This window comes from Ovis aries, chromosome 21 (assembly GCF_016772045.2).
Source record: "Ovis aries strain OAR_USU_Benz2616 breed Rambouillet chromosome 21, ARS-UI_Ramb_v3.0, whole genome shotgun sequence".
NCBI classification, from domain to species: Eukaryota; Metazoa; Chordata; class Mammalia; order Artiodactyla; family Bovidae; genus Ovis; species Ovis aries.
Window position 1 is genome coordinate 7,037,659 of NC_056074.1, and position 15,070 is coordinate 7,052,728.

Consider the following 15,070-nt stretch of genomic DNA (forward strand, 5'->3'; position numbering starts at 1 on the left):
AGGCGTGCCGGACCCAAACCCAGCTGGTGGGCCTCCTGAAACTGTTTTACGCGTTGCCTCGCCTCCAAATTCTGTCTACCCCTCGAGGCGGAGGCGCAGCCCACGACCTCGAGAGTCCCGTGTTCGGCCAGACCGGTTACCTACCGTCTGTCTCCCCGCAGTTCACTTAACTTTTTAGACACTCTCACTTGCCAAACCTGAAAACTGAAACCCACGCCTCCAGCTTTGCGGCCAAGATTACAGGCGAGAAAAGCACTTCGGAAACTGTCAGGGGCTGTAACGAATAGCCTCTGCAAAAGGGCATCTGCGCGTGAGCCTCCCCAGTCCCTGGGGCCCAGGCATCGCTCGGGGCTCCCCCCGAGCCGCGCGGGCGGGGAGAGCAGGGGTGTCAGCCCGCGGGGCTCGGGGCTGGGCGTTTCTGCAGCGGCCGGGGAGGAGTTCCGCCCTCGCCCCCGTCCCGCCCCGCCGCCGCCTCGCGCCCGCACTCGCGCTCCCCGAGTCTGTCCGGCCCGGCCCCCGGCGGCGCTTCCCGGGTCCGCAGCAGGCACCGCGCGGCGGGCGGGCGGCCACCATGCAGGTCCCGCACAAGGAGCACCTGTACAAGCTACTGGTGATCGGCGACCTGGGCGTGGGCAAGACCAGCATCATCAAGCGCTACGTGCACCAGAACTTCTCCTCGCACTACCGGGCCACCATCGGCGTGGACTTCGCGCTCAAGGTGCTCCACTGGGACCCGGAGACCGTGGTGCGCCTGCAGCTCTGGGACATCGCGGGTGAGCCCCGGGGCCGGGGACTGGGGCGGGGGCACCTCGCAGACCGTCTCCTGTGCCAGGGCAGCGGCTCGCGGCCCCGCGGAGACCGGGTCTGCCTCCCGGGCGCTGCGCCGCGAGAGACTTTCCGGGGTGGACTGCAAACTTGGTTTCGAAGGAAACAAAAAGTTTCTCCCTAGCGCGCGGCAACTTCACGTGCGTCCCCTGGCGCTTTGCGGCGGCTGCTCTCTCTCCCTCCCACAGCCTCCCCTGGGATCTCTGGGCTCAGCGCGGGCCTCCCCGGGACCCAGAGGGAGACCCTCCGGCATTGCACTCGGTTCTTGATTCCAGCTCACTTTCCAGGCACCGGCAGTCCTTCGGGTGACGCCGCCCGGAGCGTCCCGCCCGCCCTTTCCAGCCGGGTGCCGGGACCCCCGAGGGGAAGCCCCTAGACCTGGTCACAGCGGGAACCCGGAGAGTTCCGGACTAGAGGCGTTGCCCAGTTCCTGTTCCTAACTGCTCCCTGTATTCCAACTTTCGACACCCCCTTTTCTACCATTCAGTCAAGAAAGCTGGAGGTTCTCTGCTTTGAGAAAGCCAAGGACCTTCCTGTGTCTGCTTTGGGGGTAAATCTCTCACTGTTTCTGTTTGTCCTTCTGTCTCTCTCGTCTATGAAAAGGAGATGGAGTATATATATTCCTGTTAGGGTCACTTTTGTTTAAGGATCTATTCTTTGCGACCCCGTGGACTCTAGCCCACCGGGCTCTTCTGTACATGGAATTCTCCAGGCAAGAATACAGGGGCGGGTAATCATTCCCTTCTCCAGGGGATCTTCCCAACACAGTGATGGAAGCCAGGTCTCTTGCGTTGCAGGCGGATTTCTTACCGTGTGAGCCACCGGGGCAACCCCTTTCTATGACATTCGCCACAGATTTCTTGATTTGTTCCTAAAGTTTTCACTGAGAGGTCTGGAAAATGAGGAGCCTCTTACAATGTTTGAAATCAGAATTTTATTCCCAGGGTTTGTACCAGGAGTTGGGGCTTCAGTCTAAGGTGGAGGTGCAAAGAGTCCCTGGACCCAGATTCTCCGCGTGTCCAGCCCCTCCCTGCCGATCCCTGAGCTCACCATCCTGCTCCCCACAAACCCCTTCAGCTCAGCCACTTCCCCGTTAAGTTGGAAGTCAGTCAGACAATGATAACTTGGGGACCCTTCTGCTAAGAAATTTTCAGGTCCCCTGGGATTCCTTGTGAACCCCTTCAAACAATCAATCCACTTCACCTGGATCTATTTCATAGTCTGTGGCTCTAGGAACCTTTACAAGTGTTGGACCCAAACTGGCCACTTCTCTTTCAGAAAATAGGTTCATTTTAGCAGGTGCATTTGACTGGAAACTTCATCATGGCTTGAAGTGAGAACATATGTGGGAAGTTTTCCAAAGGGCATTTCTCATTCTGAGGAGTCCAGTGCCTCTTTAATTGGGAGCTGCTAGGTCTTATGATAAAACTCGGCATGTGAACAGATTCATGCCTTTAGTGTCATTGTAACTGCTCTGGTAGCACAAGGATTAACAGAGACCAGAAGATGTCGTTGGCCACTGTCTGATTGGGCTCTATATCTAGAAAATCCTCTGTGAGTCTGGGCATTTTGCTGCTGCTGTTTTTAGTGTCTAACACCTCTGATGTTGCATCAACATCTCTAGGATCCAGGTGTAGAATTAGCTTACTCTTTGAACAGGGGTGTAGCTGTAATTTAGGTTTTTACGTGAAAATCAAATGAGGATGTGACCTCAGACATGTTACATAATGTCTGTGAGTCTCAGTGTCCTAAGTATACTAGGGTTTAGAGATGAAGAGCCTAAATCCCACTGGAAATGCTTCCATCAGAATCCCTGTTTCACCCCATATTTCTTGGGCAATTTTAAGTAAGTTTCCTAACTTCCTAGTCTCCGTTCCTTATCCGTAAATAGAATGCTTTCTCCCAACAAAGGAGAAAACGAGAGGAAAACTGACAAATGCTAACTGAACTCGTTAGTACTTACTCCCTAGGAGAACTGCAGGGATTGTTGCTAATACTAGCTTTGTTTGCTATTTGTTTTTTTGAATATGTGTAAATGCTAGGCAAGAAGGACATGATATAAGTGTGCTAATTAGATCTTATTAAACGATAATTCCTGATGAACGAATATAACCTGTTCTAAAACACCCAGCACCATTTTCCAGCTTTATCCATATTACAACATGCTGTCTTGAGCAATTTCATTTCCAAGCTTAGAAATACCTCCTTCAGTACTCAAGTTGCCGTGGAGGCTATAGCCACAGAAGTCTGTGTATATAAGAAATCCAAGGAGCCTTGGAAAAGTCAGCCCTATAGATATGGTGGTGTGCACCATCTCTGTAGGGAAGTTCATTTTTCCCAGAGCTTTGATGTTCAGTGCTAACCTGTCATTTCAGCCTCCAGCCCAAAGAGCCCTGTGGGCTGGGTTTGAAGTTCTCGGTGGTGGTGGTGTGGTCACTCAGTCGCGTCTGACTCTTTGCAATGCCATGGACTGTAGACCATCAGGCTTATCTGTCCAGGGGATTTCCCAGGCAAGAATACTGGAGTAGGTAGCCATTTCCTTCTGCATGGGATCTTCCTGACCCAAGGATCAAACTGGGGCCCCCACACTGCAGGCAGACTCTTTAACCAACTGAGCTTCCCAGGAAGCCAGCTTAGAAGTTGGGCAGCAGGCAGAGCTGGTTGGGAGGGAGCTGGGCCGTTGTGGGGAAGGATGACTGGAGTGTACAGTGGACATATTTCAAGCTCCATAGCTAATTCTGTGAAGAGTAAGTGCATATGGAACCCAGCCTCAGCGGCCCAGTCAGACCCCCTCAGCTAAGTGTATCTTAGAGCGTCTTCAGATCTGCCTGTCGGTCCAGCCTTGGGGAATGCTTCCTGTCTCCTCGCTGCTCACTTCTGGCGTGTGTCTTATAGGCACGGGTAGTGACACTCGTTTTGAGCTTGCTAGGGGTGTTGATGAAGTAGAGGAAACTTGCCCTGTCCTGAGAGGATATCACATCCATCTGCTATCAAGGGAATCTTTTGCTCAATTAGAGTTTTAATATCCATTTGGTTCAGGGCCAAGTTGGGTCCTATTTGTTCAACTAATTCCCGTGATCTTTGTCTTGTGGTCACTTAGACTGGCCAGTCTGCTTCTGAAAAAGACTGCAGAAATTACCTTTTAGGAACTTGTGACGTAGACCTTGAAATCACTGAGATGAATCCCACAAACCCCATAGAAGACTCTGAATCCCCGTGATTCCACCATAGAAGAGCATCTGAGTTAGCTTTGGATTTGGAAACTCTTGATAGAGTCAGAGAAATTAAGTAATTTTGCCCAAGGCCACCCAACTAGTAAGTGGAAGAGCTGAATTTGACTCAGGTCTGTTTGATTTGGAATCAAGCCATGCTCTTTATAACCAGAGCCCTGTGAGGGCCTGGTGTACAGCTGACCCACTGGAGTTATACACAATTCCTCTTTAAGGGCGCTGCTTATTTGGTAGATAGATTATCTTTGCCTTCTTTCCCTTATTGATAATATGTTTTTGCATGGTACCACAGTGCAGAGAGTGGAAAGAAAAGGAACAGAAATATATTTCTGGGCTTCCCTGATGGGTCAATGGTAAAGAATCAGCCTGCAATCCTCCCGAGACATGGATTCGATCCCTGATCTGAGAAGATCCCACATGCTGTGGGGCTCAAGCCTGAGTGCTCAACTATTGAGCCTGTGCTTTGGAGCCCTCGTGCTCCAGATACTGAAGCCCACATGCCCTGGAGCCCAGGCTCTGCAACAAGAGAAGGCACCACAGTGAGAAGCCCTCACACCGCAACTAGAGAGGAGTCCCCGCTCACTAAAGCCAGCGAGAAGCCTGAGCCGAAACCAAGACAGAGCACAGTCATAAATACATAAATAAATACAAAATTTTTTAAAAAAGCACTCAAGAGTTTCCACCCAGTTACAAAAACACTAGTTTCAAAAAATAAAAGGAAAGAAAATCTTATTTCTGAAAATTTGATTCTTAGTTATAGGGTTTTTTCATTTTATAGAATAATCAAAAAAAAGAAAAAGTTCACACTTGAGACACTCTTTTACTACTCCTCTCTGAATCCTGATGCTTTGACTACTCCGTTAAGTAACTCGCACAAGTCACAAAGCTAGTAAGCAAAGTTGGAATAAGCTGCTCAGTACTAACGGCACAGAGGGACCACGTTAGAGCAGACGGAGGCTGCAAGAGGTACCATCGTATGAACACGTGACATCGCAGGGAAAGAAAACGATTGCCATTTGAAAGATGGGCAGCTGAAATCCAGCAAAGTTTCACGATTTGCCCAACGTCAAGTGTTACAGCTTTAGAATATCCATAATTCATAATCCATAATTAATATATTAGAATACATCTGAAGTATTCTATTGATTACTTTGATGACTCCATTAGCACTTTCAAAGAGAACAACCCAATTTTGTCTACAAATCTTGCTGTGCTTTGGGAACCAGGTACTGGAATTGGGACAGTGATAGTAATAATAGCTAACATCTTTAGACATTTATCCTTACAATTGTCTGTGCATACGTAATTTTTAATTTCCCAGTAAAATAGCTGGTTAAGTGGTAGTGCTGGAACTTAAAACTTGGTCATTGGATCTAGCACCCAGGTTCCTAATAGTTTTGCTCTACCTTCCGCAGTTCAAAAATAGAATACTTCAGATGTAGTCTAATAAATATAGACTATGGCTATTCGAAAACAGTAATGCTTGACATGGGGCAAGTCATGGAGCCTTGCTGGATCAAAGTCCCCATCTTTATTTTTATTTTTTTTTCCTTTTATTTTTATTTATTTATTTTTTTAATTTTAAAATCTTTAATTCTTACATGCGTTCCCAAACATGACCCCCCCTCCCACCTCCCTCCCCACAACATCTCTCTGGGTCATCCCCATGCACCAGCCCCAAGCATGCTGCACCCTACATCAGACATGGACTGGTGATTCAATTCTTACATGATAATATACATGTTAGAATTCCCATTCTCCCAAATCATCCCACCCTCTCCCTCTCCCTCTGAGTCCAAAGGTCCTTTATACACATCTGTGTCTTTTTCCTGTCTTGCATACAGGGTCGTCATTGCCATCTTCCTAAATTCCATATATATGTGTTAGTATACTGTATTGGTGTTTTTCTTTCTGGCTTACTTCACTCTGTATAATTGGCTCCAGTTTTATCCATCTCATCAGAACTGATTCAAATGAATTCTTTTTAACGGCTGAGTAATACTCCATTGTGTATATGTACCACAGCTTTCTTATCCATTCATCTGCTGATGGACATCTAGGTTGTTTCCATGTCCTGGCTATTATAAACAGTGCTGCGATGTACCCCATCTTTAAAATGACGATTGTTTTCCTGTGATGTCTCCTGCGCGGTGTTCTCTCTTGCAGTCGCTTTAGCTCTAATACGGTCTCACTGTGCCCAGTTGCTTCTCTGGCAGCTCAGCTGGTAAAGAATCCGCCTGCAATGCAGGAGACCCTGGTTCAATTCCTGAGTCAGGAAGATCCCCCGGAGCAGGGATAGGCTACCCACTCCAGTACTCATGGGCTTTCTTGGTGGCTCATATGGTAAGGAATCCACCTGCGATGCGAGAGACCTGGGTTCAGTCCCTGGGTTTGATCCCTGGGTTGGGAAGTTTTCTTGGAGCAGGGCATGGCAACCCACTCCAGTATTAACATGCGCAGTTAGTATGTAACAGCTTATTCCAACTTTACTTACTAGCTTTGTGACTTGTGCAAGTTATTAATTTCTGTGCCTTTGTTTCCTGTCTAAAACCTGGGGACAATGGCAGACCCTGCATCTTAGAATTAAAAGAATGAGATGGGTTAATTCACGTAAAGCTGTGCCTGACTCATTCTGAATGTTAGCTAGTACTCTTCTTTTTTTAACTGTTATCACAAGCTTCTTTCACATACATTTTCCTGCTTGATCTTCTCAGAGTTGCTGAGGGTATAGACAGAGAAGGTGGTATCAAACCTATTTTATATTAGATCAAGAATCAGAGACCCAAGATCACAAGAGCTCTCATGTGGCAGAGGAGAGCAAGAAGAGGAGGTCTGTTTAACTCCATCTTTGATGCATATATTTGAGAAAAATGACCAGATCTGTGGGTCATCAGAAAACTCAATCCCAGATTTAACAAATACAGTAGAAAATACAGCTGGCAGGTGATGTAGAGAATCCTTCTCTCCCACATGAAAGTTTCGCGGCAAGACTCTCCTAAGTAGTACATTCCCCTAAATAGTTAAAATCCAACACGTAGGAAAAATATTTACCCGCAGGGCACATCTGTACTGACTTTCCCCACCTAAGCTGTGTGACGAAGCCCTGGAGGACATGAACTCTCCAACAGGCAGAGGGGCAGCGGGAGGCAGCCCGGGTCTAGAGTTACCCGCGTCTAGAGGCAGGAGCCCAGAGCACCAGTGGCCCCAAGAGTCATCTGGGAAACAGTGCTCCGTTGTTTTAGTGTCTGTGAAGTGCTTCCACATCGTAAAATTCAGCTGAGGTTTTGGACTTGACCTCTCTTCAATAGAGACTTCAACTGAGACTTCCCTGGTGGCTCAGACGGTAAAGCGTCTGCCTACAATGCGGGAGACCTGGGTTCAGTCCCTGGGTCAGGACGATCTGCTGGAGAAGGAAATGGCAACCTGCTCTAGTATTCTTGCCTGGAGAATCCCATGGACGGAGGAGCCCGGTAGGCTACAGTCCACGGGGTTGCAAAGAGTCAGGAGTGACTGGGTGACTTCACTTTCTCTTCAATTTCTATTTCTTTGCTTAAAACTATTTATCGGCCTGCTGGGTCTTTGCTGCCGTGCGGCCTTTCGCTAGTTATGGTGAGCAGAGGCTGTGCTCTGCGTGCAGGGCATGGACCGCCGTGGGCCTCTCTCGTTGTGCAGCCAGGCTGCAGGGCGCAGGGCTTCCATGCTTGTGGCTTCTGGGCCCTGGAGCACAGGCTCGATGGCTGTGGTCCCTGGGCCTAGTGGTCCTGTGGCACATGGGATCTTCCCGGATCAGGGATTGAACCCGTGTCTCCTACATTGGCAAGCGGATTCTTTACCACTGAGCCACCAGGGAAGCCCTTTTATATCTATTTCTAAAAGACAAATTCTCTGGGACGTTTTAGAAGCATCTGAAATATTAATGCAATGGATCTGAAAATGTAGAGAGTGCTAAATTTGGCAACTGCCGTGCCAGGCAAAAAAATAAAAATGCATGGCAAGTCTGGGCCACGTTCAAGTGGGCAGTTATTGTCTAGTTTCTAGCCTGGCTAATTACAGAGTTTCTGAATACCATGTGGGTTAACGTGCCAGGTGCTTACAAGTAAATAATATATATGCTGAAGGGAACAGTGACCTTTCGACACAAGGTAAGGGCTGGGTGGGGGACGCACCTCAGGGCTTCTTACAAGGAGGTAGTTAGACTCTCTGGGCATCACAGACACATGGGCATTAGGCCTGTGGGATAATCTAGGCTTTAGAGGACTGGTTCTGACAGGTGGGCACAGAGGAGCCTGACCAAGGGCGCTAAAATGCTTGAGAGGAGGGGATGTGGGGAGCAGCTCCTGTGTGTGTGTGTGATTTCTTCAGCAAACGCGTCTACTAAATGCCTGCTGCTTCCCTGGTGGCTCAGACAGTGAAGAATCTGCCTGCAATTGCTGGAGACCCGGGTTCCATCCCTGGGGTCAGGAAAATCCCCTGGAGAAGGGCATGGCAACCCGCTCCAGCATTCTTGCCTGGAGAATTCCATGGACAGAGGAGCCTGGCGGGCTGCAGGCCATGGGGTCACACAGAGTCAGACACGACTGAGTGACTAACACACACAGACACACACAGACACACACACACACATATCTGTTAGGCACTGTACTGGTTGGGGAAACAAGAATGAAGACTTGAGCAAGACCTTAACAAGTTCATGGCTTAGTGGGCATGATAGTGTGAGAGCAAATACGCTGTAATGGTGAGCAAATTGTGTTGGTGAACGTGACTCCAAAATTCTCTGGTGATACAGAAGGAGTCCTGTCCACACCACATCCTTCCATTCTCTGAGATTAAGCCTGATCAGACTAAACAAAGCCTCTGGCTAGGGTGATTTCCTGAGCTCTTTCCTAGCACCAGTGACTCCCTGGGAGGGACTTAAAGGCCACACACCTTGAGACAAAAGTTCATCCTCTGACCCTTTTTAATTCTGTCTCCTTCTCCTGAGGAGCTCATGCATTCCTGTGGCTTTAAACTCTGTACTGGTGACTCCCAAACTGTGCTTATAACCTTGCCTTCTCATGAGGTTCAGACCTACAATTTCATCTTCTTACTGGACATTGCCTTTATGATATCTCAGATATATTGCAAGATCAATATGTCATAGCCAAGTTGCATGAAAAAGCAAGATTGCTTGTTTCCTCCAGCAATCAAGTAAAATATGCTCGATGTAGCAAATGTGGAGCGTACAAACGAAAACAAAACCACGACACAACAGCAAAGAATATAGACGTGACAGCTAATGAAAGTAGTAAATGATGTCTTTGTAAATCTTAACCAGGTGTAGCTCTCCACATATTGATCTTCATAGTGTAGTGAGCTATACTGCTTTTTACCCAGTTACTAAGACCTGGAACCTCTGCCATCTTTTCTCCTCCTCTTTTGATCTTCACGTGCGCTCCGTCTCCAGGTCAGATGGTGATTGCGCCTCTCCAGCGCCTGCCCTAAACCAGGCACAGCGCTGTTATCCCCTGTCCTGCTATCATAACTGCCTGGCTAGTTCTAGTCTCCTCCTCCTCCGGTTCTTATGTGGACTAAGGTCAAGTTTATCATCCCAGAATATCGCTTTGGTGGTTCTTCATTGCCAACAGATTATAAACATCATGGCAAAAGGAATGAAAGTCCTTGGGATGAGATGACTGGAGAAATGATGGCTAGAAAGAGGACGGATTCTAAATTTTAGAGCCGTTGAGGGAGAAGTTCATGGGGTCCTAGATGGTCAGAAGTAAGCGGAGTCCTTGAGGCCTGAGCTGGTCCAAAGGAAATCTGGGATCTGTCTCATTGTGGACTTGTCAGAACACAGTTAAAACCCTGTGTTTTGACCCTCTCATTGAGGGTCAAAATGATACTTAAGATTTTTTTAAAATGTGTTTAACTTAAAAAGTCACTTTACAATATGAGAATTTGAGAAGTGTAAGATCCTGCCTGGGAAAATTTGTTCATTCATTTGATAAGCACAAGGTTTTTAGGAGGGGATGAAGTAGGCATTGGTATGGAATCTGATATTCCACAGGGGACATAAAGTTACTTAAATATAATCATGGAGATGATTACTAACGGTTTTGATAAACCTCTGAAGATGTCAGGTGCTAAAGAAAGTCAAATCATGGCCCCTGCCATCGCCATGGTGTGGAGGAGAGGCCTGTGGGTAGGAGGAGGTGGAGAGAGGCAGCAGCTGACAAATTACAAAAGGGTGCATTTGCTCTGCCAGCGGTCAAGAGGGGTCATTGTGCACATTTATCAATTTATCAGACTAAATCTTTGCAGTTTAAACAGCACCATGATTCTGGCAAATAGGTCATTTTATTTCCAGATTTATAAGTGAGGAGACTGGGCCAAGGGTAAGTAGAACGTGGTGCCTGGTACGCTGTAGTTGCTCAGTAAAAGTGGGTTTGGTGTTAAATGGCCAGTGGGGTTGATACTACAGTCATTGCTCAACTGAAACATTTTGAGGAGAGCTGTCTTGTGGAATGTTTAGACTTGATTGCTCCCTCTTCTGAAAATTAACTTTGGAAAACCCTGCAAAGCTTTCAACCCATTGAGAATCTTTTTAACATTATATTCTATTTGCTTCTGGAATGGATCTTCCTGGATGGATATAGTGGCTCTGCTGCTCCTTGGGTGGAAATAGGTTTATTCTGTGAAGGGAAGAGCCTCAGCTTCTAGGTGGGTATATTAAAGTAGTCTCTATTAACTTGACAAGGTCAAGTCTGAGACTCTAGCCTGGGATTCCAAATTATTGAGTTCCACTAACTTTTTCCAGTTGTTTGAGAGCTTGCTTGAGAAGTTATATGGTCTTAAATTACTCTCTGAAAATATGTCAGGGTTTAAACTTCACCATTCCCCACTCCCTGTAGTTTCCTATTCTCAGGTATTAATCCTGTCCTATCTTTTCTATCTTAGAAAATAGCTCTCTCTTATCCCTCCTTTCAGTAGCCATGTCTTCCCCACAGCTCGTCTGAACTGCTGCAGCATTGCCCTAAAGCTCATCCCTTCCTCAAGCTTTCCCGCCCATCAGCTTGCAATCTGCAGAGGTGAAGCTTCGTAACGCAGTGTCTGTCTCCAGTTAGGTGTTCTCCAGTGTGGCAGCCTTCAGTGGATCCGCATCACTTTCAGAATGAGAGGCTAAGCATTTTAGCATGAAGTTCAAGGCCTTTCTTGATCTGGTCATTGTTACGCATCCTAGTCCCATCTCCTGTACCTGTGATTCTTGACCATTCTGGATATCTTAACTGTGGCTTCAGGTCAACTACCCTTCCCTTTATACTGTGGCTTGTACAGTTGTCCCTGGCTAACTGCACTTTCCCCTTTCTTTTCTTAAATAGCTCCTATAGGCCTTTTGTCACCACCCATCTCACTTCCTTCAGGAAGTCTCTTTTGAGTCCAGGTGACCGAGGAAGATACTGTTTATCTGCTCCCATAATATCCCATGCTTCCCCCAGATTAGAAGCCCTCTACCACTGCATTGAGATGCTTTTTCTTCCCAATTATAACCCTAGAACTTGGTTCTAGTCCGTGTTTAGTGAGTTTTAGTCAGTAAAAAGCTTCAGTCAGCTATTCCATCATTGCTCTAAAAATTTCTTCAATAAACAAAAGAAACTTTTTGTTTACAAACAAAAGGTTATCATGCTTCAAAGACTTTGTAATTTTCTCAACACTAACAGAAAAATGCATGCCTTTTAGAATTGATAAATACAGCAATCATTTTTCTTAAGGTGGCATTCCATTTTATTTTTCACCATAAAAACTAGGGAGTGACCTTAAAGAGCATTCTTAAGAATGTGCTTCTTCATTTAACAAAATCTTCCTAATTCAAAGTGAAATGTCATTCATTTGGAGGTCAAATGACAAAGCTGTATTTTCCTTTTATGATTTTTGAATAGATGAAGTAGTAAAGGTGATTTTCACAGAGTTGAAACTGGTAGGTCATCAAAACAAACCCTGCATTTTAAAGTTGAGGAAGCTGTGCTCCAAAAGGGGGTTCCTATTGATTTCTCAGGCTCAGAGAGCTAGTCAGAGATAGAACTGGAACAAGAATGCTGGCTTCTCTGGTTTATTAGGGATGAGATGTGAGGAATTAAAAAATTCTTTTTAAACACCAGGTGTTTTGGCATTGTCTTAGTCCTGGGACACACGAATAAATGAATTTAGTAGGTGCTCAGCTTTGAGAGTTCACAATAAAGCAATAAAGAAGAGAGAATGTTGGTATGGCATTGAGGTGAACCAAAGGCACCCACAGTTTGGATTCAAAAGACATGCCTGATTTAATTTCCCCAGTGCTCCATTACAGGCTCAATATGTGGCCCCTTGGACTTCCTCTCCCTTATTCACACTTCGCATTTATCTCCTCCGTACCTCTGCTCCTGTGCTTCTTACTAATTCACGTGCCCTTCCCTTTATCTCCACATACCCAAACCCTATCTGATGTTTAAGACCCGCCTGAAAGGGACCGCCTATGCAAAGACTTCCCTAATTCTCTCCTCCAGTGGTAACTCCTTCCTCCCTTGAATCAACACAGCTCCACTCCCTCCTGGCCTGTCTCCTTTTAGCAACTTATTAGACGTCTATTGTACTTCTCCAGATATCCTTTCCAGTTTTTAGCAGAGCTTGCTGCAATTGTTTGTCTCATGATTTAATGAAATGACTGTGGAGTTAGCCAAGATGTGGAGAAAGAGAGAGTACCATGGAGGAGAGTGAAGCAAAAGAGATTTTGGATGCAAAGGCAAGCGAGTTCAGGAAGAGGATCGTCAATCATTTCAAATGTCCGGGAGAAATCGGAATTATTACTTTTTGCTCTGAACCATTATGTTTTCTAGTCTGTGTTGTCCTGATTCATTATTTAATTTTTCTTCCTCATCAGCCTTGTGTAAATGTGCTCTATCGGGAAGGACAATGGACAACTTAGCTTCTTGTGTACCACCTCAGCCTATTGGAGATCAAGAAAGTATCTATTGTGTGAGGGATTCAAACACATTTCAACCTAATTTGTAGGATGAAGTTCGACAGCAAATGATTTAAATTAATTTTTGACAGGCCTGTTTCCCCCTGTAATATAACGTGTTATTAATACCACCATTTATTGGGTGTCAGGCATGGTACTGTACATTGTTTACGCATCATTTTATTTACTGCTCACAAGGAGCTGATCTTATAGTTTCTGTTACTAACCTCATCATAGAGGTCTACGCTTACAAGGGCTAAAAAACAGATAAACGCACAAAACTCTTCAAAAGGTGCCTAGAAGGTAAGAGGTAGCGCTGGGATATGAACTGAGATTTGCCTGGTTACAAAGTAGTAGCTATTTTCTAACTGCTCCATCTACTATTGCCTGTGGGGGTAATATGACAGTGCGATAGTTTTCACATATCAAGGATTAAGTTGCATTTTGAAAATGCATAGTATTTATTTTAAAGGAATATTTATTATTATTTTTAACCCTTATGCTTTGGATAGAGCTAAGAATTGAATGAGCTGAATTCTTTGCATACATCATTGCTTAGATCATGTGGTTGGTTTGACTTAATAAGAAACATCTAAATATACTATATTTAGACAGGAAAACCACAGTACATAAGGGATATAGACTCTAGTTTGAAAGTTAAAGATAAGAGTAGCTAAGATGCTTGATGGTATTGGAATAAAAATTAAAGTCTTGATGGTGGTTGAAGACGGGGTGTGTGTGTGTCTGTGCATTTTAAACTTAATACAAGAATCCTCTAGACTAGACTCGAAAAGCTACAATAGAGTTTCTCAAACTCCTCAGTTCACAGAACCTTTAGTATCAAAGTACAAATAAGTTTTTCATGGTGTCTTTAGGCCAACAGAAGTAATTAAAAGCTCTGTTGTTTTTTAATTAAAATTTTTAAATATATATTCATCAATTTTTAATTTTTTATTATTTTTTGTAATATGTATTTTATTGAAGCATAGTTGACTTACAATGTTTCAGGTGCACAGCAAAGTGACTCAGTTATACATATACACATACATTATTTTTGAAATTATTTTCCATTAAACCTTATTTTAAGATATTGACTATAGTTTGTTAAGTAATTAGCACCAAACAGTTTCATAAGTATTATAGCCTAATAATTTAATAGTCCTGTGGGAAAATGGGGAACATAAGTGAAAATGATTTTTATTTCATTTCTATGACTGTTTACTATAGGGACATGTATTGCTTTGGGCCATAGAACAGCATCTCAAAACTGAGTCCAAGTGGTCATCATCACCCTCATTTCCTGTTTCTTATTGATTTTCACATGATCTTGCTTTTTATCACACAAACTGCAAAAATGCCAGCTTCAAAAAAATATGAGCACATCAAAGGGAACGTCCACAATCTAATGTTAAAATTGTGAACTGCCTCTAGCTAGTAGCTCCTAAGGTGTCTGATTGATCTTGAGCACCACTGCTTGCCTTGAAATTTAAAATTATCCAGTTGCAATCCTGTGACTTCACTGAGGCACCCCAGAGCACCTTAGCACACATTTTGGGAATTGTACCTATGAGGAATCTGTGAATTATTTAAAAGTGAAACCCTTAGATTCCAGGATCCCCGGACCCTGTGAATTATTTATAAAAGTATCTTTAAAGAAACTGTGGCGAGGCGGTTCTGAACTGGGGACAGATTTTTTTCCAGAGTGGATTATAAGAGTGAGCAGGAGTTTAGTAGTCATGGAAAGTCAATGAGTTGGATTAGAGATGTTGCTTTATTCAGTCCACTCCTCTCCCTGATGGGGCTCCCTCTCTCAATAAGAAATCATTATTCATTGTTATTTTATTGTGTGAAGAGTACTTACGTTACCAGCTCCATTCTGTTTCGCAAGTCCATTGTGAGCACAGACTAAGAGCTTCTCAAAGTACATGGGCGAGAGAGAGACTGTTGTCGTTAAGTCACTATGTCCAGCTCTTTGCAACCCCATGGACTGCAGCACGCCAGGCTTGCATGTCCTTCACTGTCTCCCAGAGCTTGCTCAAAC

The 15,070-nt window shown here is 45.0% G+C and overlaps 1 protein-coding gene across 1 annotated transcript in view; it reads left to right on the top strand.

The window, feature by feature from the left end:
* The first annotated feature begins 451 nt into the window (after nt 1-451).
* Nucleotides 452-15,070, top strand: part of RAB38 (RAB38, member RAS oncogene family) — a 65,392-nt gene continuing 50,773 nt past the window's right edge. The window contains exon 1 of the mRNA XM_004019394.5: nt 452-773. Within this exon, the coding sequence (XP_004019443.1) occupies nt 572-773 (202 nt within the window). The 5' untranslated portion in view covers nt 452-571. The remainder of the gene's footprint in view (nt 774-15,070) is intronic.